Source organism: Dendrobates tinctorius, unplaced genomic scaffold, assembly GCF_039654945.1.
Source record: "Dendrobates tinctorius isolate UK_male_01 unplaced genomic scaffold, ASM3965494v1 ptg000174l, whole genome shotgun sequence".
NCBI lineage: Eukaryota > Metazoa > Chordata > Amphibia > Anura > Dendrobatidae > Dendrobates > Dendrobates tinctorius.
In genome coordinates, this window is record NW_027361841.1 from 11,005,670 (window position 1) to 11,027,974 (window position 22,305).

At 45.3% G+C, this 22,305-nt stretch overlaps 1 protein-coding gene across 1 annotated transcript in view; it reads left to right on the forward strand.

The window, feature by feature from the left end:
- The window catches only part of SEMA3E (semaphorin 3E), a 379,235-nt gene extending 358,816 nt beyond the window's left edge, over positions 1-20,419 (forward strand). The window contains exon 18 of the mRNA XM_073551307.1: positions 19,546-20,419. Within this exon, the coding sequence (XP_073407408.1) occupies positions 19,546-19,568 (23 nt within the window). The 3' untranslated portion in view covers positions 19,569-20,419. The remainder of the gene's footprint in view (positions 1-19,545) is intronic.
- The last annotated feature ends 1,886 nt before the right edge of the window (positions 20,420-22,305 follow it).

Genomic DNA, 22,305 nt, shown 5'->3' on the forward strand with positions numbered 1-22,305 from the left:
GTAGGGAGAGCGTTAGGCAGGGAAGAAGACCAAAAAACTGCTTCTGCTGCTAGCGATTTGGCCTGCACAACACACCAGTCACTGTGTGTGCAGTGCAAGGGGAGGCTATATAGTGGTGTTGGTTGTTGGGCTGCCTTCTAAGGCTTCCTGACAGGCTGGCATTGCTGTTTACCCACTGCTCCGCAAACTGCTTTTTTAAAAGCAATCCAATCTCCCTTATCCTCTAGTCACTTTGGTCACAGCTGTGCCATCGAGCCTGTCACATAGCGCTCAGATATTCATTGGGCCTCAAACTGCTTTTTTAAAAGCAATCCCAATTTTTTTTTTTGTCCTGCTGAGAAGAAAAAAAAAATGCTTCTGCTGCTGATAGCAATTTGGCCTGCACAACACACCAGTCACTGTGTGTGCAGTGCAAGGGGAGGCTATATTGTGGTGTATCAGTGGTGTTGGTTGTTGGGCTGCCTTTTAAGGCTTCCTGACAGGCTGGCATTGCTGTTTACCCACTGCTCCGCAAACTGCTTTTTTAAAAGCAATCCAATCTTCCTTATCCTCTAGTCACTTAGGTCACAGCTGTGCCATCGAGCCTGTCACATAGCGCTCAGATATTCATTGGGCCTCACACAATCCAAAAGTGTCCAGTGTCCAAAAGTGTGTGCAGAGATTCAAAATCTCACTTATCCTCTAGTCACTTAGGTCACAGCTGTGCCATCGAGCCTGTCACATAGCGCTCAGATATTCATTGGGCCTCACACAATCCAAAAGTGTCCAGTGTCCAAAAGTGTGTGCAGAGATTCAAAATCTCACTTATCCTCTAGTCACTTAGGTCACAGCTGTGCCATCGAGCCTGTCACATAGCGCTCAGATATTCATTGGGCCTCACACAATCCAAAAGTGTCCAGTGTCCAAAAGTGTGTGCAGAGATTCAAAATCTCACTTATCCTCTAGTCACTTAGGTCACAGCTGTGCCATCAAGCCTGTCACATAGCGCTCAGATATTCATTGGGCCTCACACAATCCAAAAGTGTCCAGTGTCCAAAAGTGTGTGCAGAGATTCAAAATCTCACTTATCCTCTAGTCACTTAGGTCACAGCTGTGCCATCGAGCCTGTCACATAGCGCTCAGATATTCATTAGGCCTCACACAATCCAAAAGTGTCCAGTGTCCAAAAGTGTGTGCAGAGATTCAAAATCTCACTTATCCTCTAGTCACTTAGGTCACAGCTGTGCCATCGAGCCTGTCACATAGCGCTCAGATATTCATTGGGCCTCACACAATCCAAAAGTGTCCAGTGTCCAAAAGTGTGTGCAGAGATTCAAAATCTCACTTATCCTCTAGTCACTTAGGTCACAGCTGTGCCATCGAGCCTGTCACATAGCGCTCAGATATTCATTGGTCCTCACACAATCCAAAAGTGTCCAGTGTCCAAAAGTGTGTGCAGAGATTCAAAATCTCCCTTATCCTCGAGTCACTTAGGTCACAGCTGTGCCATCGAGCCTGTCACATAGCGCTCAGATATTCATTGGGCCTCACACAATCCAAAAGTGTCCAGTGTCCAAAAGTGTGTGCAGAGATTCAAAATCTCCCTTATCCTCTAGTCACTTAGGTCACAGCTGTGCCATCGAGTCTGTCACATAGCGCTCAGATATTCATTGGGCCTCACACAATCCAAAAGTGTCCAGTGTCCAAAAGTGTGTGCAGAGATTCAAAATCTCACTTATCCTCTAGTCAGTTAGGTCACAGCTGTGCCATCGAGCCTGTCACATAGCGCTCAGATATTTATTGGGCCTCACACAATCCAAAAGTGTCCAGTGTCCAAAAGTGTGTGCAGAGATTCAAAATCTCACTTATCCTCTAGTCACTTAGGTCACAGCTGTGCCATCGAGCCTGTCACATAGCGCTCAGATATTCATTGGGCCTCACACAATCCAAAAGTGTCCAGTGCCCAAAAGTGTGTGCAGAGATTCAAAATCTCACTTATCCTCTAGTCACTTAGGTCACAGCTGTGCCATCGAGCCTGTCACATAGCGCCTGTCACATAGCGCTCAGATATTCATTGGGCCTCACACAATCCAAAAGTGTCCAGTGTCCAAAAGTGTGTGCAGAGATTCAAAATCTCACTTATCCTCTTGTCACTTAGGTCACAGCTGTGCCATCGAGCCTGTCACATAGCGCTCAGATATCAGTGGGCCTCACACAATCCAAAAGTGTCCAGTGTCCAAAAGTGTCTGCAGAAATTCAAAATCTCCCCTGTCCTATAGACACCTTGTACCTTGTTTTACATACTATATAGTTTGTTGGATTTTGTCTACATTTCTACCAAAAATGAGGAAGGCTGGTGGAAGAGGCCGTGGAATTGGGCGGGGGTTGGCAGCTGGTAATGATGGTGTTGGTGGTGGATCTGATGGTAGTGGCAAGAGCAAAATAGGACCGAATGCAGGAGGTGTTGAGCCTGCGTCATCGTCTGGCTACATAAGGCCTCGAACGCTTAGTTTTCTAGGAGTTGGCAAACCGCTTTTAAAGCCAGAGCATCAGGAAAAAGTTTTGTCTTACATTGCTGACTCAGCCTCCAGCTCTATCGCCTCCTCTTCTTCAGTTGTAAAAAGTAAAAGCACTGAGTCATCATTGGAGGCTCATGTTCATGAACCACACCTTTCCTTGTGTCCTTCACCCCAACCAAGATTGAAGGATGACGCAGGCCATACTACTGATTACTCCATGGAGCTGTTTTCACATACCATGCCTGGATTATCAAGTCAAATGGTGAATTACCCAGGCCAAGATGAATCTGACATGGAGTGCACTGATGCACAGCCGCTGATGGATGATTCTGCTGGTACATTCACTCAGAGCACTTCATTGTCCTCGCAGTGTACAGAGCCAGATTCTGACCCTGATGAGACTCAGGTGCCCCTTCCCGCACACTATACCACCATACACGGTGACACAGAGGAAGGTGCACATGACATAGAAGAGGAGGTGATGGATGACCCAGTTGTTGACCCAGATTGGCATCCATTGGGGGAAGAGGGTGCTGCTTCCAATAGCTCAGATGAGGAGCATCCACAGCAGACATCGACATCGCAACAGCTGTTATCTGGCAGGCCCGGAGCACTCCAAAGACAGGTTCCAAACATCAAAAGAGTTGCTGGACAGCTTGTCCAGAGGGTCAAAAGATCACAGCGTGCTAGGCCGCAAAATGTCTGCCAAAGTAGGAAGAGTGCAGTGTGGCACTTTTTTGAACAAAATCCTCATGATCAGGCCAAGGTTATCTGTAAGAAGTGCGCAAAGACCTTTAGCCGAGGGAAAAATCTGAAAAATTTGAATACCAGTTGCATGCTTAGACATTTAACCAGCATGCACTTGCAAGCGTGGACACAACACCAAACCTCAAGTGCCACATGGGCAACTGATCACAACGAAGGTAGTCATCAACGCTACATTGTTTCCCCCACTGTAAGCCCACCGGTTAGCACAGCAGAAAATGTTGAGGTGTCGTTGCAAGGCCACAGCAGTCAGGGAATCCCACTGTTATATCAACGAAAGACTGATTCTAGGCCATCAGAAAGAACACCAACTCCATCACCATCATCAACCCTCTCTCAGTCCGCCCTGTCCACCGCTACTTCCACCATATGCAGCTCTCAAGTCCAGCTCACCCTCCCAGACACTATGAGTAGGTCAAGAAAGTACTCAGTCTCTCATCCGCATACACTGGGTTTGAACGCCCACATTGCCAAACTAATCTCGTTTGAGATGATGCCCTTTCGGTTGGTGGAAAGCACAGCTTTCCGCGAACTCATGGCCTATGCAGTACCACGCTATGACATACCCAGTCGCCACTTCTTCTCTCGCAAAGCCATCCCAGCCCTCCACCATCATGTGAAAGACCGCATTGTCCATGCACTCAAGCAGTCAGTGAGCGGAAAGGTGCACCTCACAACTGATGCATGGTCCAGTCGGCATGGCCAGGGCCGTTACGTGTCCATCACTGCGCACTGGGTTAATGTGGTGGATGCAGGGTCCACAGGGGACAGCGGTGGTGGGACAGTGCTGCCTAGCCCATGGTATAGGAAACAGTTGGCTGTAGGCGTTCCACCCTCCTCCTCCTCCTCCTCCTCCAGAAGCGAAAGGTCGTCCACAGAGCGCAGTCGTACTAGCACTCCATCTGCAGCTGCTACTGTTGCACACAATGTGTCCCCCTATCGAGCAGCTAGTGGAAAGCGTCAGCAGGCTGTGTTGCAGATGATGTGTTTGGGGGACAGACATACCGCCGAGGTGCTGGCCGAGTACTTGAAGCGACAAACTGAGTCATGGCTGGGCAGTGTACATCTTGAGGCAGGCAAGGTAGTTAGTGATAACGGCCGTAATTTTGTGGCAGCCATAGCCCTTTCAAAACTCAGCCACATACCTTGCTTGGCTCACACCTTGAACCTGGTGGTGCAGTGCTTCCTCAAAAATTATCCGGAGTTAACAGCCCTGCTCCAGAAGGTGCGAAGACTGTGCGCGCACATCCGCCGGTCGCCAGAACACTCCGTTCGTATGCAGAAGCTGCAGCGATTGCTCCACCTTCCCAACCACCGCCTCATTATCGACATTGCAACAAGGTGGAACTCCACCCTGCACATGGTGGAGCGGCTGTGCGAGCAGAGGCAGGCCATAATGCATTTGTGGGAGGATACACGGCCAGGCACTTTGAGAGCAGACATGGAGTTGACAGGTGTGCAGTTTTCGAAGCTGAAAGACCTCTGTAAAGTCCTTCAGTGTTTTGAGGAATGCACACGGCTGGTAAGCGCAGACGACGCCATCCTAAGCATGAGCATCCCACTTATGCGTCTGCTCATGCAAACTTTGACGCACCTTAAGGAGCAGGCGTCTGCAGCCAATGTTGATGAGGAGGAAGAGGAGGAGGGAATCCTTGATGACATTCAGCCATTGTCTGCTCAGGGACCTCTCCTGGACGAGGTGGAGGAAGAAGAGGAGGAGGAGGATGATGATGGGGATGATTACTTAGGGGAGGAGGATGCATCTCGTGGGGCAAGTGAAAATGTTGGCGTGGCAAGGTCTGGTACAGGGTTTGTGCGTGACTGGAGGGATGTGGATTTGCCAGAAAGTGCTCCTCCACCCAGCACTCGCAGTGCATCATTGACACCGGGAACATTGGCCCACATGTCAGATTATGCCTTGCGGATCCTAAAAAGGGACCCCCGCATTGCCAAAATGATGAACGATGACGACTACTGGTTGGCCAGCATCCTGGATCCACGCTATAAAGGCAAATTACAAAACATCATGCCACAGGAGAACCTTGACCTAATATTGGCTAATAAACAAGCAACTCTGGTAAATCGGTTGCTTGAGGCATTCCCAGCACACAGCAGCGGTGATGGTTCTCACACGAGCCGTACGGGCCGGGGGCAGCTTGGCAGAGGTGTTCGTGGTGCACACAGCAGAAGTGTCGTTGGAGACAGGGGTTTCATGACAATGTTGTGGACTGATTTTTCAAATACCGCTCACACAACTGGTAATACTGCATCGATGGAAAGTGACAGGAGACAGCAGTTGTCAACCATGGTTACAAACTACTTTTCCTCCCATATCGATGTTCTCCCACACAGGTCATTCCCCTTTGACTATTGGGCCGCTAAACTGGACACCTGGCCTGAATTGGCACAATATGCCTTACAGGAGCTCGCTTGCCCAGCTGCAAGTGTGCTATCGGAAAGAGTCTTCAGTGCAGCTGGATCAATCCTGACAGAAAAAAGGACCCGTCTGTCAACCCAAAATGTGGATGATCTAACCTTCATTAAAATGAACCATGCATGGGTTTCCAAGGATTTTGTCCCACCTTCCCCTGATGACACATAGGGTGACAGAAAAATGGCTTGCTTTAGTCCACCTCTTCCTGGGACTTGACCTATTTCGCCTTTTGCATCAGCTGAATGTCCAACATCAACATATGCCACTTTCTAAAACTCCCTAACTGTGCTGCCTCCCCCCCATGGCCGGGGTCACCACCTAGCGCACGACACCGTGCGAGTGCCGTTGCCCTGGACAGGTGGGTAGGCCGACTCTTGGGCGCGGGCACTGGCACAGGGTCCCTCATAGTGCAATCAAGTGTCTCTGACGGTGGTGGTGCACACCCGCCGTCAGACACACCGCTGTACTATGAGGGGCCCAGTGCCAGTACCGACGCCCACGAGTGGGCCCTCCTTGCTTGGGCAGGGCCCCAGCATTTGCAATCTTTACCTCTCCCTGCACCTCCGCTGTGTAATCTGGGCCGTCAAATCCATACTGTGCCTGACACCGTCTGAGCCTGCCTCCTGAGACATATATTTTGAATGTGTATGCTATCCATACATGTTATCCGGGGATACTGTACCCTTTCTAACCTTTGTGCAATCACGTGCAATCCATACTGTGCCTGACACCGTCTGAGCCTGCCTCCTGAGACATATATTTTGAATGTGTACGCTATCCATACATGTTATCCGGGGATACGGTACCCTTTCTAACCTTTGTGCAATCACGTGCAATCCATACTGGGCCTAACACCGTCTGAGCCTGCCTCCTGAGACATATATTTTGAATGTGTACGCTATCCATACATGTTATCCGGGGATACGGTACCCTTTCTAATCTTTGTGCAATCACGTGCAACCATACTGGGCCTAACACCGTCTGAGCCTGCCTCCTGAGACATATATTTTGAATGTGTACGCTATTCATACATGTTATCCGGGGATACGGTACCCTTTCTAACCTTTGTGCAATCACGTGCAATACATACTGGGCCTAACACCGTCTGAGCCTGCCTCCTGAGACATATATTTTGAATGTGTACGCTATCCATACATGTTATCCGGGGATACGGTACCCTTTCTAACCTTTGTGCAATCACGTGCAATCCATACTGGGCCTAACACCGTCTGAGCCTGCCTCCTGAGACATATATTTTGAATGTGTACGCTATCCATACATGTTATCCGTGGATACGGTACCCTTTCTAACCTTTGTGCAATCACGTGCAATCCATACTGGGCCTAACACCGTCTGAGCCTGCCTCCTGAGACATATATTTTGAATGCGTACGCTATCCATACATGTTATCCGGGGATACGGTACCCTTTCTAACCTTTGTGCAATCACGTGCAATCCATACTGGGCCTAACACCGTCTGAGCCTGCCTCCTGAGACATATATTTTGAATGTGTACGCTATCCATACATGTTATCCGTGGATACGGTACCCTTTCTAACCTTTGTGCAATCACGTGCAATCCATACTGGGCCTAACACCGTCTGAGCCTGCCTCCTGAGACATATATTTTGAATGTGTACGCTATCCATACATGTTATCCGGGGATACGGTACCCTTTCTAACCTTTGTGCAATCACTTGCAATCCATACTGGGCCTAACACCGTCTGAGCCTGCCTCCTGATACATATATTTTGAATGTGTACGCTATCCATACATGTTATCCGGGGATACGGTACCCTTTCTAACCTTTGTGCAATCACGTGCAATCCATACTGGGCCTAACACCGTCTGAGCCTGCCTCCTGAGACATATATTTTGAATGTGTACGCTATCCATACATGTTATCCGGGGATACGGTACCCTTTCTAACCTTTGTGCAATCACGTGCAATCCATACTGGGCCTAACACCGTCTGAGCCTGCCTCCTGAGACATATATTTTGAATGTGTACGCTATCCATACATGTTATCCGGGGATACGGTACCCTTTCTAACCTTTGTGCAATCACGTGCAATCCATACTGGGCCTAACACCGTCTGAGCCTGCCTCCTGAGACATATATTTTGAATGTGTACGCTATCCATACATGTTATCTGGGGATACGGTACCCTTTCTAACCTTTGTGCAATCACGTGTAATCCATACTGGGCGTGAGAACGGCTGGCGAGCTGTTAAGCAAGCTACAGCACCTGTGGTTTGCACACGTAAGTTTTTCATTTTTTCAAGAATGACGGTTAGGCCTAATTCCGGAACTGCAGTTGACCTGCACTTACTGGGAAATCATTGTTCGCGGGTAATAATTGTAATCAGTGATCCCCATCACTAACGTTGTTCAGCGGGTTATCTGCACCTGTAAGCGACAAACGCTGGCCTTTTCAGTGTAGTGCACATGCAGCCATGTAAGGGCATGACACACCAGTTATTGGCCAATCTCATGTTCCAGAGCCTCACGTGTCCCTCTAGTAAGCCGGACTCGGACCGCGGGGCATGACGGAGTCTCGTTCGTTAAAGGAATTAAGCTTGCAATGTGTGCATCTGTTCTGTAGCTGGCATGGTTGAGGTTTCCCAGGTGGAGTCGAATTTAACCGTAGGCTCCACTCCTGGTGGTGCCCTTCTGGACATTCCTTTAAGGTTCAGCTTTGCAACCATACTGCCCACGTAAAACAAACACTTTGCCTTCATGAACGCTGTTTGGAGGGTCATGACTCGTGGGAATAACGCCGCCCAATCAGTTAACCTGCTAGAGAGATCCTTCGTTGCTCCCAAGCATGACATCACACTCCCTAGGAGGAAGGTAATGCCACTGTGGCGACCGTACTCCTGGGGGCGACACAAGTGCACTGATGCCCAGCCACTGCTCGATGAATCTGCTGGTACATTGACCCAGACCACTACATTCCCCTCGCACGCTACACGGCCTGAATCTGACCCTGATGAAACTCAGGTTACCCTTCCCATATACAGTTCCATCTTACACGGTGACAAAGAGGAAGCTGCAGATGAAAGTGCAGGTTCGGCCCACCCGCCATCAGACACACCACTGTACTATCAGGGGCCCTGTGCCAGTGCCGTCGCCAACGAGTGGGCCCCCCCTGCTTGCTCAGGATCACAGCACTTGCAAGGTTGAAATACTGTGCAGTGAGATGGAAGATGGGGACGATGAGGAGTCCAGACTAGTACAGGGATTCCCTAGCGAGGAGACTTATTTGATTGTTTTCAATGTTGGGACAGCAATTTTTGGGGAGCACGTTCCTCTGGAGAATGATAGATGGGGCCCACCATACACTGGAACATTCCAAAGGTGGACATCAGACACTGGAGCAGCATTTACAGGGCCCATTATACACTAGAGCATTAGAAATGGGGCCCATTATGTTTGGAGCATTATTTGGGCCCATAAGACAGTGGAGCTTCATCCATGGGGACCAACATATACTGTAGCATTATGTGGAGCTCATCATATACTGTTTCAAACATTATATGGGACCAATGATTCTGTATGGAGAAATAGATGGGCCTCGTCATGAGATGTAAAAAGTGAAGTATTTTTCATTGTACTATACCGCTATTTCTCTGCCGTATCGGAGCATGATCATTGATGAGTTGTGGTATGTGTTAAAGGGGCGCTCTTTCGCCCAGGGCACATGAAAACCTGCAGCCAGCCCTCCCCCCCACAACTTTAGCCAAATAACCCCCATTTTTCAGTGCGCAACTTGTATTATGAAGTTAATTAAGGTTGACAAGCTTAAGTAAGAAGAATTGATGCTTTTGGCATTCAAATGGGCACTGTAGGTGTGTTTCCTGTCCTCCTCTCACTGCCGACTTTTATTCCCCATTGACTTACATTGGGTTTCGTGTTTCCGGACGACCCCGACTTTTCCCTATAATCGGACGATCTTGCTCGACCCGACTTTTGGAAAAGTCGGGTTTCACGAAACGAAACGCGACCCTAAAAAACCAAAAGTCGCTCAACTCTAATGCTCAGTTCTATTTTTCTAAGCCTCAACTTCTCTGAGGTTGTATCATTGACACAATGAGTATAAAAGCTTACTTGTACCGTAAAAGTGAAAATTAATTCAAGAAATTGAAATAAATTTAGCATTTGTGGGAATTCTCTGAGTCACAGGATCACCAGTTTGAACATTGGTGAAATATTCATAACAACATTTGTTATAATTTCTGCATTTGATGTAAACTATTCAGAAAAAAATAGATAAAAGATAAAAGCATAATTGATATCTTTTTTTAAATTCTTTATTTTTAAAAGAGAATACAGGAAGAATAATGACATGTCAAAATTACAATCAGAACATGAAGCATTTTGTGGCTAAATTGACATGTATGGTAAGACTAGAGGAGGAAGGAGGAGGGGGGAAGGGTGTGAAGGATGAGTGGGCTGAGGATGGGGAAGAACATAGGGGATGAGGTAAGGGAAAACACAAAAGAAAAGGGGGGAAACCAACTAGGTATAACATAAACTAGTGTAGGTACACATGCCGAAATCTCAAACATTTAGCTTAACAATGTGTTCAGGAGTCATATAGCAGGACGAAAGGTATTCATAATGGTCTTTCTAGTCCTTAGCCAATTGCAACTCTTTCCAGGGAGTCCAAGTACACACATAGAAGTCGTGGTTGTGAACCTCCCAACTCGAGAGTTTTTCAAGGAGGGTGTCACGAAGTGACTGGCCATGTGTGACACGACCAAGCAAGCAGTCGGTCACTAAACGACAAACAAACAAGGGAACACCAGGGACACAATTACAATGGTGGGCCCTGTGATAGGGAACTGAAAAATGGACACCTCCTGCACTCTCCTGAGGCTGTGCCCTGGTCTATCCTGATGTCCCTATTCAGGTTCTTTCAACCTGTCACCGAGCAGGAAACCATAGCCCTCGCTTGCCCTGCACATATCCCTCAGTAGGGAATTGGCAAGTGCGGACACTGGTCCCACCGCTGCACTAATATAACACCAAGGAAAGATAACAGACAAGGTATGACAAACAACACTTAGCTTTCTCTGCTGTAATTCCCACAACAGCAGAGTAAGGCATCAGATCAGCCTTCAGCTGAAGCACCACTGCACACAGCCCGCTCCTGTCTTCACCACAGTTGGTATCCAAAAGGAAGTGTATCACCAACACCAGCTCATGCCTCAGGTGACAATTTAAAGGAAGGTGGGAGTGGTCACCATCTGCTTCAGCAACTCGACCAGCCATGTAATTACACCAGCAGCCACCGGGGGAAAAAACTGATATTAACCCCCGATGGCCTGAAAGGAAAAAAGTTTATATATGAGAATTTGTAAAAAAGAGGAAAAAGATGCGGCACTCACCCAGATTTGCAGTGCAGTGTTTCTTTATTCAACCATTAAAGGTCACACAATGAAGTATGGGCAGATAACATGAGGCATGCGGGGGAAAAAGACGGACGACAGCCGTTTCGCGTACACAGACGCTTCAACAGGTCCTGGACCCGCATCTTTTTCCTCTTTTTACAAATTTAGTATGTTTTTTTCTGATGCTGAGCTCCATTATTCCCAGCAGTGTTTTACACACTGTGTGCCTGTGATTGATCCTCGACTTGTTGCTGGTGGATTAGAGACTTGGTGCCGTTCATTTGAGCTTTCTTTGAATTGAATTATACATGAGAATCCAGAATCTGACACAGATCCAAAAATGGATCGTGACAGTACCCCTCCTTCAATGAGGGGCCTCTGGACCCTCAACACCACACCTCACCAGAAAACAACCTGCAATGAGGACACCTTTATCCACCAGAGTTCACCTCGGCAGTGACTTGACTCTCGGGTTTATGGCAAACGTGAACCGATGGAGGTGACAACATATGCTCCGGAGGCGCCACAAATCTCCAGTGCGCCGACCTGGGGAATGAGTTGTGTACGGGCATAACAGGGGGTAGCTCCAGCCGGTTAGTCCCTGGGGTGAGAATGGCTGAAACCCGATACGGCCCGATCACCCGAGAACTCCAGACCCCAGCAGCACACTTCTATCGGATGATTTTGGTGGACACCCATACGTACTCATTCACACACAGGTCAGGACCTGAATGTTTTTTGCCACACACATGTTTGCCACAAGATGATGAACTCTTCAGAGAACCGACACCAGTGTCCACCAGAGGTAAAAACTGGTATTAACCCCTGATGGCCTGAAAGGAAAAAAAGTTTATATATGAGAATCCAGAATCTGACACAGATTCAAAAATTTATCTTGACAGCGGGAGATTAGGTTCACCTTGGAGGTCCACTCAGGTATGGATGGAGTCTCGTCTCTCCAGTGTAAGGTTATCAGGTGTTTTGCCGCACCCACCAGTAGCGGGAGAATCCCATGCCTTACTGGTTTGAAATTTTTTGATGGGCATGAAAGTAAGGTCTCAGAGGCTTTTAGGTCAGTTTTAATTAGCGTTAACTTTTTAAGAGTAAAATTAATCCCCTCCCAAAATACCTTTATCACCGGGCATTCCCAAAAGATATGTGTGTGATGGTCCCCTCTGCTTGTGGCATCTCCAACATATACTAGAGTCAGCTAGCCCCAGATGAAGGCATTTGACCAGGGTCATATGCCATCTAGTTATTATTTTATAAGAATTTTCTTGGAGTAAAATACATCTGGAGAAGCCACGTGCGTGAAGAAGTATCCTGGAGGTCTGTTCATCTGAGAAGTTAATATTAAGTTCTGACTCCCAGGAAAGTAAAAGTGATGGTTTAAACCACAGGGGAGGGGTAATAAGTCAGGAATATATACGAGATATATGTTTTGGTCTCGGAGGCGGGAGTTTAGTCATAATATCTAGCCAGGACCAAGTGGATTTGTTGTTTCAAGTGTTGAAGAACTCATTTAATATGTTGCGTTTGGAGGAAATGTCTTGGTTGGATCAGTGCATTTCCAGGCCAATCCCCATTTTTGAAGACTTTGTCTTCATAGAAGCTATTCAACATTTCTCTGGGTAGTTTAGCCCAAAGGTTATAGGGGTCATGAAATCCAGGATTCACCAAGAATGATATAGTAGCAATGGGCATCTTTGTGGACGGGAAGGAATCTGGAGGGAGATCATCAATTATCAAACATTTAACTCGTAAAATGGACAGAGTCACTTCATCTAATCCAAGAGCTTCGGAAGGCTTCGCCGCCATGTCTATGCACCACCTTCAGCCATCTACTCAAGTGTATAACTTTGTAATAAAGATATGGGTGCAGAACCCCCAAGCCTCCCAAGGTATTCGAATATAAGAGTAGTTTATAAGGTAACCTTGTAGGTTTTTGCTTCCATACGAATTTAAATATTAAGGATTTAAAATTTTTAAAGAAAGTTTGTGGTATACTGTATGTATAGGGACCATAGGCATGGTGTATAGTATTACTGGCATTATATAAGTTTTAAAAACATTAATACGTCCAAGCCAACATAATATAGGAAGGTTGTATGACCTCATCAGCGCTTCTACTTTCTTTAGCTGGGGAGAATAGTTAGTATGAAATAGGTTTGCAGGATCTTTAGTAATCGATACCCCCAAGTACTTTATAGAATCTGTGGACCAGGAGAACGGGGTTTGTCTATGGAGAGCGGTCAATTGAGTGTTTGACAGGGATATATTGAGAGTATCAGATTTCGAGACATTAATTTTAAAGTTAGATAACTGGCCAAATTGATGAAGTATGTTGAGGATTTTTGGAAATGCCTGGGAAGGGTTAGTTATGAGGAAGAGTAGGTCGTCAGCAAAGGCTAACGTTTTTAGTTCAGACGTGCCCACTCTCAGTCCCTCAATGCGGTCCTCCTGTCTGATTTTCTGAATCAGCGTCTCAATTACTAAATAAGTAAGGATGGGGACAATGGGCATCCCTGCCTAGTGCCGTTATTTATGCTAAAGCTATCCGATAGGGTACCATTAATTCTCACCTTAGCTGTTGGTTGCGAATATAATGAGAAAACAACTGAGACATACTTCGAAGGAAAGCCAAATTTGGTCAATACCATGTCCATATACCTCCAACTCACCCTATCAAAAGCCTTCTCGGCATCTGTGGACAAAAGGGCCAAGGGGATGCCATGACTCTTAGCATACACTATAGATTGGATAATTTTTGCCGAGTTGCCTTTACCTTCCTGCCCTCTCACAAACCCCGCCTGGTCCCTATGAATTAGTTTGGGGAGATTACTGCTTAATCTTCCCGCTAATATTTTGGCCCATAATTTTCTATCTCTGTTGAGTAAAGATATTGGCCTATAGCTGGCACAGAGGTTAGGGTCTTTCCCCTCTTTCGGGTGAACGGTGAGAAAGGCCTCCAAAGATTGTTTGTGTAAGGCTGCTTTCACACATCTGGCTTTTTGAATCCGGCTCGATGAGGCAAAAAGTGTGAAAATCGGATCCAGAATTGGATCCGGTTTCGGCACATAGAATTTAGTGATCGCCGCATCGTGTTGGAAGGACATGCGGCGCCTCCGTTTTAAGCCGGAAGCGGCAAACCTGCGCCGCCGTCCGGCGTCAGCAAAAAACGTTGCCTGCAACGTTTTTTTGCAGTACCGGAACGGTTTTTTCTACAGCGCATGCGCGTACAGTGTGAGGTTTAACCGGCAAGTGCCCGGGGCGCGCGCGTATCTCTCTCTCTCCCCCCCACATACCGCCGCCTCTCTTGTCCCCGGTGTGGCTCCTTTAAATGCTTTCCAAGCCGGATCAGGCGCCGCATCTGCATCCGGTGTCACCGCTGCAGGCCTGATCCGGCGGTCCGGCTTTCCACCGCATGCCGCCGGAACAAAACCACTGGATGTGTGAAAGCAGCCTAAGGGAACCCCATCTAAGTAGGAATTGAACAGTGCTACTAAATGTGGTAATAGGGATTTAATGATTTTTTTATCATAGATAATGGGCAGACGGTCTGAGCGCGGTGCTCTCCCAGTAGGGATAGTTGAAAGAGTGTCTAATATTTCTTTGGGAGTAACAGGGGTTGTTAGTAAGGTATAATCCTCTAGAGATAATTTGGGAAGTCACAAGGGGTCCAGGAAACTCCCTGGCAATTTTGGCAGTCTCTGTGATTGGTGAACCATCCGTAGCTGTAAGCTGTTTAGTAAAAGTCTTCTCTTTGCGTTTATTTAATTGGGACATCATGAGGCCCCCGGTGTCCCACACGTGCCTGCTACACCTACTCTCTGCTACACCATGACTGAAGGTATCTGATATATGGGTATACTTACTCATTTGCTCCTCCTCATGCTCTATAATGTATGACATAGCGATTACTTCACTTGCTAATGAGATCTTTACAACAGCTATGCTTGACATGTTAAAGAGGAGCATTTAACCCTATTGAGAGTAGCTGCAGTGATTATGTTAGGCAGTGTGAGACAGTTTCCCTTCCTTATGTTCACATACCTTGTATAGGGAGATACATGTCCCTTTTATATGCTCTTGCACGTCTTGCTGTTTACAATTAACTATTTAAGTCTATATATTTTTTGTGAATATTCTATGTATTTATTGGCTGTGCTCGAATACACTGCTATGTATGTGGGACATATATTCTCTCCTTGTCTCAGTGATTTATGACAATTTATACCCATAATTTTCACTGTCCCATGTCTTTCTTGCTCTCATGTCGTCACTATTTATGTACTATGTTTAATAATAAAAACTTTTTCTATGCTATTCATTAATTATGTATGGAGCCTCTATTACATCAAGGAGTAAGGTTATTAGACATCTATATTTATAGTTATGAATTGGTGAAGGATATTTATCTATGAGACTTCATTGATAACTTTTGACAGATATATATATAATCTTCTCTTCCACTATAGAAGTATCTTGCTTACCCTTGATTCCATTTGACCATAATGGTCTTTCCCCCCCTTTTTTCGGTTCTTATGTTTGTGGTCTAGAGGTTCTTTTCCACTTGACCATGTGGAATTTTGTTTTGGTTATATCATGAGTTTACTGCCTCAATTGCCATGAAGACAAAACTTCTGCCTACTTCTCTTTTCAAAGGAGTTGATCTGGTGCAGGATTTAGTCCGATCTTTCTTGATCTTTCTTTTTTCAGGTGCGAGCCTAGCACCACAAATTCACCCCTCATAACGGCTTTATGTGCCTCTCACACCATAGGTGTTGATGTTCCCAAGAGGGAGTTTTCCTGAAAAAAGAACTCAAGAGTGTTAGATAGTCTAGAAACATGTGAGCTAGTTTCTAGAAGTGTCTCTTTGAGCATCCAGGATCTATAGGGGAAGGGCAAGGAGGTGATATTCATCTCTAGAAAAATCAGTGCATGATCCGAGAGGGAAATCACATCAATTGCTGCGGATTTCACTAGTTGGACATGTGGTGTCTGTATTAAAAGATAGTCTATTCTATGATAGCTATTATGAGGGGGGAGAAGAAGGTGTAATCTTTAGTCGACAGATATAAGGTTCTCCGTGGATCCATTAAGTTTAGCGATTGCAAATTGAGATTCAATTTTCTTAGGGCCTTTTGTGAAAAAGTAGATTTACCTGATGAGGTGTCTTAACGGATTAAATGAAATGTTGAGATCTCCCCCCACTATAAGGAGACCTTTAGTAAACAGATGGAGAGTATTTAAAACCTTGCATAACCAGCCAATTTGGCTATTATTTGGAGCATAAAAGTTGCATAATGTAATCTTTCTATTAGCTAAGAGGCCCTTAACCATAATGTATCTCCCTTCCGGGTCATTTAAGGTGTCAATCAGTGTAAAGGGTACATTTTTTTGAAATGCTAAGCTCACTCTCCTTGTCGCTGTGGTGCCTGTGCTGTGGTACCATGTTAGGAAACGCGTCCTAGCAACATCGGGGACCCGACCTTTCTTAAAGTGAGTCTCTTGCAGAAATATAATACTAGAGATTTTAGAGTGTAAAAACTTCAGTATTTGACCACGCTTACTTGGCGAGCCCATGCCCTTAGTATTGTAGGAAGCCACTACTATTGTGGCTGACATAGAGTTTTTAATTATGTCCCAAACATGGAGAATTGAAAAACATCTCTGCATGTGTACCACAACAACAAATTATTTAGAACAGTAAAAATAACTAGATAACATATATATACATAGAAAAAACACAAAAATTGAGCTTGGTTTGAGTTGGTACACATGCAGCACATAAATGCGTGTTCACATGGCCAAAAAGCATACAAAACCTACAAAAGACAAAATGAAAAAAACCCTGCTATAATTATATAAGTAAAAATCAAAAGTGTATCTAAATCATACAGAGTTCTGTATTTGATCAAACATAGCATAAAAGCCGTCCCACCATCGACAAGCTAGGAACAAAAACTGTTGGCACAACCCTGAAGATTAAAGGTGGTGCCCAAGTAGGATCCCAATCCGTGAATCTGATATATGTAAGAACTTGGCACACACCAAGATCTCTGATGCAGAAAGGTGATTTTTAATAGATAACAGTACATACATACACAGACGTTTCGGTCTAGGACCTTCATCAATGTACTGTGAAATGTAAATAAAGATGAAACTAATAAAATAATACAAAGAAAGTATATACAATAATATATGGGTATTTCAAATAGATAATTGAAAATATGCTGGGACATCGGTAACATTATAGCACATACTAAGTCCTGACACAGAAAAAGCAACAATCATGAAAAGCAAGACCAAGGCTAAAAACAAGCACATACCGATATAATGCACTGTGAGATTCTTAGTGACTGGGCTCTGTGAAATGGATCTAAGGGAGGATGAAAAGTGCTGTAGTCATAAGAATAACTTTGTGAGTGATAAGATGGTTGTGTAGCCTAGGGTACATACCAGTCCTATGAGGAGGCACATGTAGCCGTCCCACTGTTAGAGACAAACAGACAGCGCTGGAGTCATACTAAAGTGATGTGACATGCAGCCACTAATCTGATTGTATGATGCATATAGATCTTACCGTGGTAATATGCAGAGTGTGGACGCGGTATCCACCGCGAATCCAAGGTGCTGTGATGTATGGGAGTGACAGGGTTATATATCCCTGTGAGTAATGAAGCCGAGTTAGGAGCGTGCCACCGGAAGTAGGTGGGCGTGTACTAGACACGTCATCATGTGCTTCTGACGCTGGGAGACCCAGAGGGGGTGTGTCAGTAACGAGCACTGGGAGTGTACTGCAGCCTGTCATGCTGGCTTGCAGGGCAGTGTGGTGGAGATAAGTAAATAATCCTGAGAACTAACGTGGCGTCAAAATCACAGGTGCCCATGGTGCAGAGAATGGCTATTCAGTGCTTTGAGAGTGACGATTCAGACAATCACAGTTGTTGGTTCTGTAAATGAGACATAATATAATTAGTACCGATGGCAAACAGAATGCTGTGACTTATTGTCCATCATACTAACTAGGAATTTTTTTCTGTTTGAAGACACGTACTATTTGCAGACAAGGGGGACTGCGATGGGCTCGAACACCGCACCTCCGTATGCAAATTGTTACGTAGCCCATTTGGAGGATAGTATCATCTATCGTGACTCTCTCTTCTGCACTCATGCGTTAGTGTGGAGGAGATATATCGACGATATTTTCTGTATCTGGGGGGGATCACTAGATACACTACAATCCTTCTTTTCCATGCTACAAACAGCCTGACCTGGACTGAGTTTCACTATGACTCATCATCTGAAACAAATTAATTTCCTTGATACATTGGTTATGAAGGATGACGTGGGACACCTATCCACTGATCTCTATAGGAAACCCACTGATCGCAACAGCCTGCTACACTACGAAAGCTTTCATCCCACTAAAATGAAAAATGCGATACCCAAGTCACAGTTCAAAAGGGTACAGAAGATAGTGTCAAACACAGAGATTCAAAAAACACGCACTGCCGAAATGCGGACAAAATTCCTTGAGAGGGGATACCCAACAAGTGTACTTAATGACATAGATCTCTCCCCCCCAATGAGATCTAAGACTGCCAATCGCATTGCATTCGTCCATGATTACCATCCTTTTGCATACCGTATTCATTCCAGCATCAGGCGTCACTGGCATCTTCTCTCCACAGCACACCCGAACATAGAGTCATTCACAGAACCCTTTCTACCTTGCTTTAGGAGACCACGGAATATCCGGGACACCATAATTAAAGCAGATATTGGCTCCCCTGGCCCCCTAAAGAAACAACAACGGTTCTTATCAAATCCCAAATTCGGCACTTTCCCCTGTCTGCAATGCACGCAATGCAATAATGTACAGAAAGGCAATTTCTTCTATCACCCTTATACCGGCAAAAAATACAACATTCGTGAATATTACACCTGTGACAGCTCATTCGTAGTATACATTATTAAATGCCCGTGTGGTCTACTCTATGTAGGGGAAACCACACAACATATTAAGGACCGTATATCTAAGCATAAATCCACAATTAGGTGCAAGAATATGCTTCTTCCCATTCCGCATCATTTTATTTCTGCTAGCCATACCATTGCCCAATTAAAATTTCAAGTAATTGAGCAAATTCACACTTTACGCAGAGGAGGCAACCGTATCAACTTATTAAAAAGGAGAGAGGCCTTTTGGATCCATGAGCTCAATACTCTGATACCAAAGGGGTTAAACAAAGACTATGACACACAGGCCTTCCTACAAACATAATGTCCTACACTATCTGATACGTCTGCCTAACCTGGCTGCAATATCACCACTGTGATAATTGTCATAATAATGGTCATCTTTATTTCTTTTTATATTCTTTTTGAATGCTACTGTAATACTGTATGCCATCGGTACTAATTATATTATGTCTCATTTACAGAACCAACAACTGTGATTGTCTGAATCGTCACTCTCAAAGCACTGAATAGCCATTCTCTGCACCATGGGCACCTGTGATTTTGACGCCACGTTAGTTCTCAGGATTATTTACTTATCTCCACCACACTGCCCTGCAAGCCAGCATGACAGGCTGCAGTACACTCCCAGTGCTCGTTACTGACACACCCCCTCTGGGTCTCCCAGCGTCAGAAGCACATGATGACGTGTCTAGTACACGCCCACCTACTTCCGGTGGCACGCTCCTAACTCGGCTTCATTACTCACAGGGATATATAACCCTGTCACTCCCATACATCACAGCACCTTGGATTCGCGGCGGATACCGCGTCCACACTCTGCATATTACCACGGTAAGATCTATATGCATCATACAATCAGATTAGTGGCTGCATGTCACATCACTTTAGTATGACTCCAGCGCTGTCTGTTTGTCTCTAACAGTGGGACGGCTACATGTGCCTCCTCATAGGACTGGTATGTACCCTAGGCTACACAACCATCTTATCACTCACAAAGTTATTCTTATGACTACAGCACTTTTCATCCTCCCTTAGATCCACTTCACAGAGCCCAGTCACTAAGAATCTCACAGTGCATTATATCGGTATGTGCTTGTTTTTAGCCTTGGTCTTGCTTTTCATGATTGTTGCTTTTTCTGTGTCAGGACTTAGTATGTGCTATAATGTTACCGATGTCCCAGCATATTTTCAATTATCTATTTGAAATACCCATATATTATTGTATATACTTTCTTTGTATTATTTTATTAGTTTCATCTTTATTTACATTTCACAGTACATTGATGAAGGTCCTAGACCGAAACGTCTGTGTATGTATGTACTGTTATCTATTAAAAATCACCTTTCTGCATCAGAGCTCTTGGTGTGTGCCAAGTTCTTACATATACCATCGACAAGCTGACTCTGTGGTTTGGGCGGTCCTTCACTGTCTAGTATAAATAACCTTATCATGTGTCAAAGTTGACATCTGTGTGAATAAGGGCAGACAAGGACCGGGTCCCAACCAGTGGACACCAGTCAGGGGAAGCCTTTAAATACAATTTCCAGCTCAGGAGAGGGAGGCCACACCCCAGCTTGCACAGAATGCAAAAATACAATGAAAAAACACAAAATTTGAGCTTGGTTTGAGTTGGTACACATGCAGCACATAAATGCATGTTCACATGGCCAAAAAGCATACGAAACCTACAAAAGACAAAATGAAAAAAACCCTGCTATAATTAAATAAGTAAAAAGCAAAATGTATACATACATGAAGGTAACCCATCTGCAGCAGAGGTGGGGGGTCGTAACATCCTCCCATGGCAGATAGTGTAGGTCACACCCATGACCATGAGCTGCGACTCGTGAAGAGGAGCAACATGAATTAAGCAATTCTTTTCAAATGTACTTGAATCTGTAATAAACTTTAACCAAGTCAAGTCAACCTGTAAATAATCAAGACCTTGAAGTGCGAACAACAGGAAAACAGGGCAAAGAGACAGGCCAAAGTCTCAAGGAGGTTGCTTCTTCTTTGTTGTAGATCTGGCCTGTTTGGGTGATGAGTGTCTCTTTACCGGTGTTCATTCTCCCGGACCCCCCTGCAGAAGTGGCAGAGAGGGAGGTGATTGATGATCCATATCCAGGGGCATCAAGGAAGGGACTTCCACTTCAGGGATGTTGAAAGACTCTCATACCTTTGGAAGGTCGTCAGTGTGTCTAACATTGACTTGCCTTCCTCCACCATGTATCACCAGGCCAAACGGGTACAGCCACCTGTATAATATTTTTGTTAGAACGAAGGACATCCAGCAGCGGTTTTAAAATCCTGCATGTAGCCAGGGTTGATGGTGCTAGATTCTGGTATAGTTGAAAGTGTGCTCCCTCGTTGGATTGGGATCTATTGTCCCGGGAGGCTGACAAAATCACAGAGGTGTCATTGTAGCTCAGTAAGCCACAAATTGCATCCCTTTGGGGGTCTGAAGGCTTTGGTTTAGGTCTGAGCGATCGATGGACTCTTTCAATAACTATTTGTTCGCATCTGTCCTGTGGTAGTAGCAGCGCAAATATCTCCCTGGTTGCTTTTTAAAGAATTTCAGTAGATACGCTTTCCTGTAACCTTTTAATTCTAATGTTTTTCCTGCGACTCCGGTTTTCTTGATCTTCCAGAGTGAGAGATGCATTATTCAGCTGGGTTCTGTGGAAGTCTAGATGGTATTTTATGCTGTTGGAGTGGTTTATTAGCGAAGACTGAGCAGGCTCCAGGATTCCACTCTGCTGCCAATTTGTTGTATGTCTGCCCTCATGCCAGATATTTCATTAATCAGAGGTTTCATTGCTTGTGCCAGGGATTTTTTTAAGGAAGGACTTGGAGATCCTGCTGGAATCTGACTGAGGGAGATCACTACCCGAAGCTTCATCGCTCCAGTCCGAATCATCCATATGGTCGTCTGTAGTAATACAGTATGTGAATGAGGATTTTTTAAAGTGGCCCGGGTAGATGAGGGTTTATTTTTCAAAAATTTCTCAGTCTCACTCTGTTTGACTTGGTGTAGGGCTGGAGCAAAGACTTTCCTGCGCTATTCGTGAGACTTGACCATTATATCAAAATATGGCACGTTTTCTGTGGGTCACCTCTCGTGCATGGGAGTGGTAGTTAGATCTACATTACGCTATAGGGGCAAAAGTTTTCATCTTAGGATGTAATGCTCCAAGAGACAGATCATCCGTGCCTCTGTGCT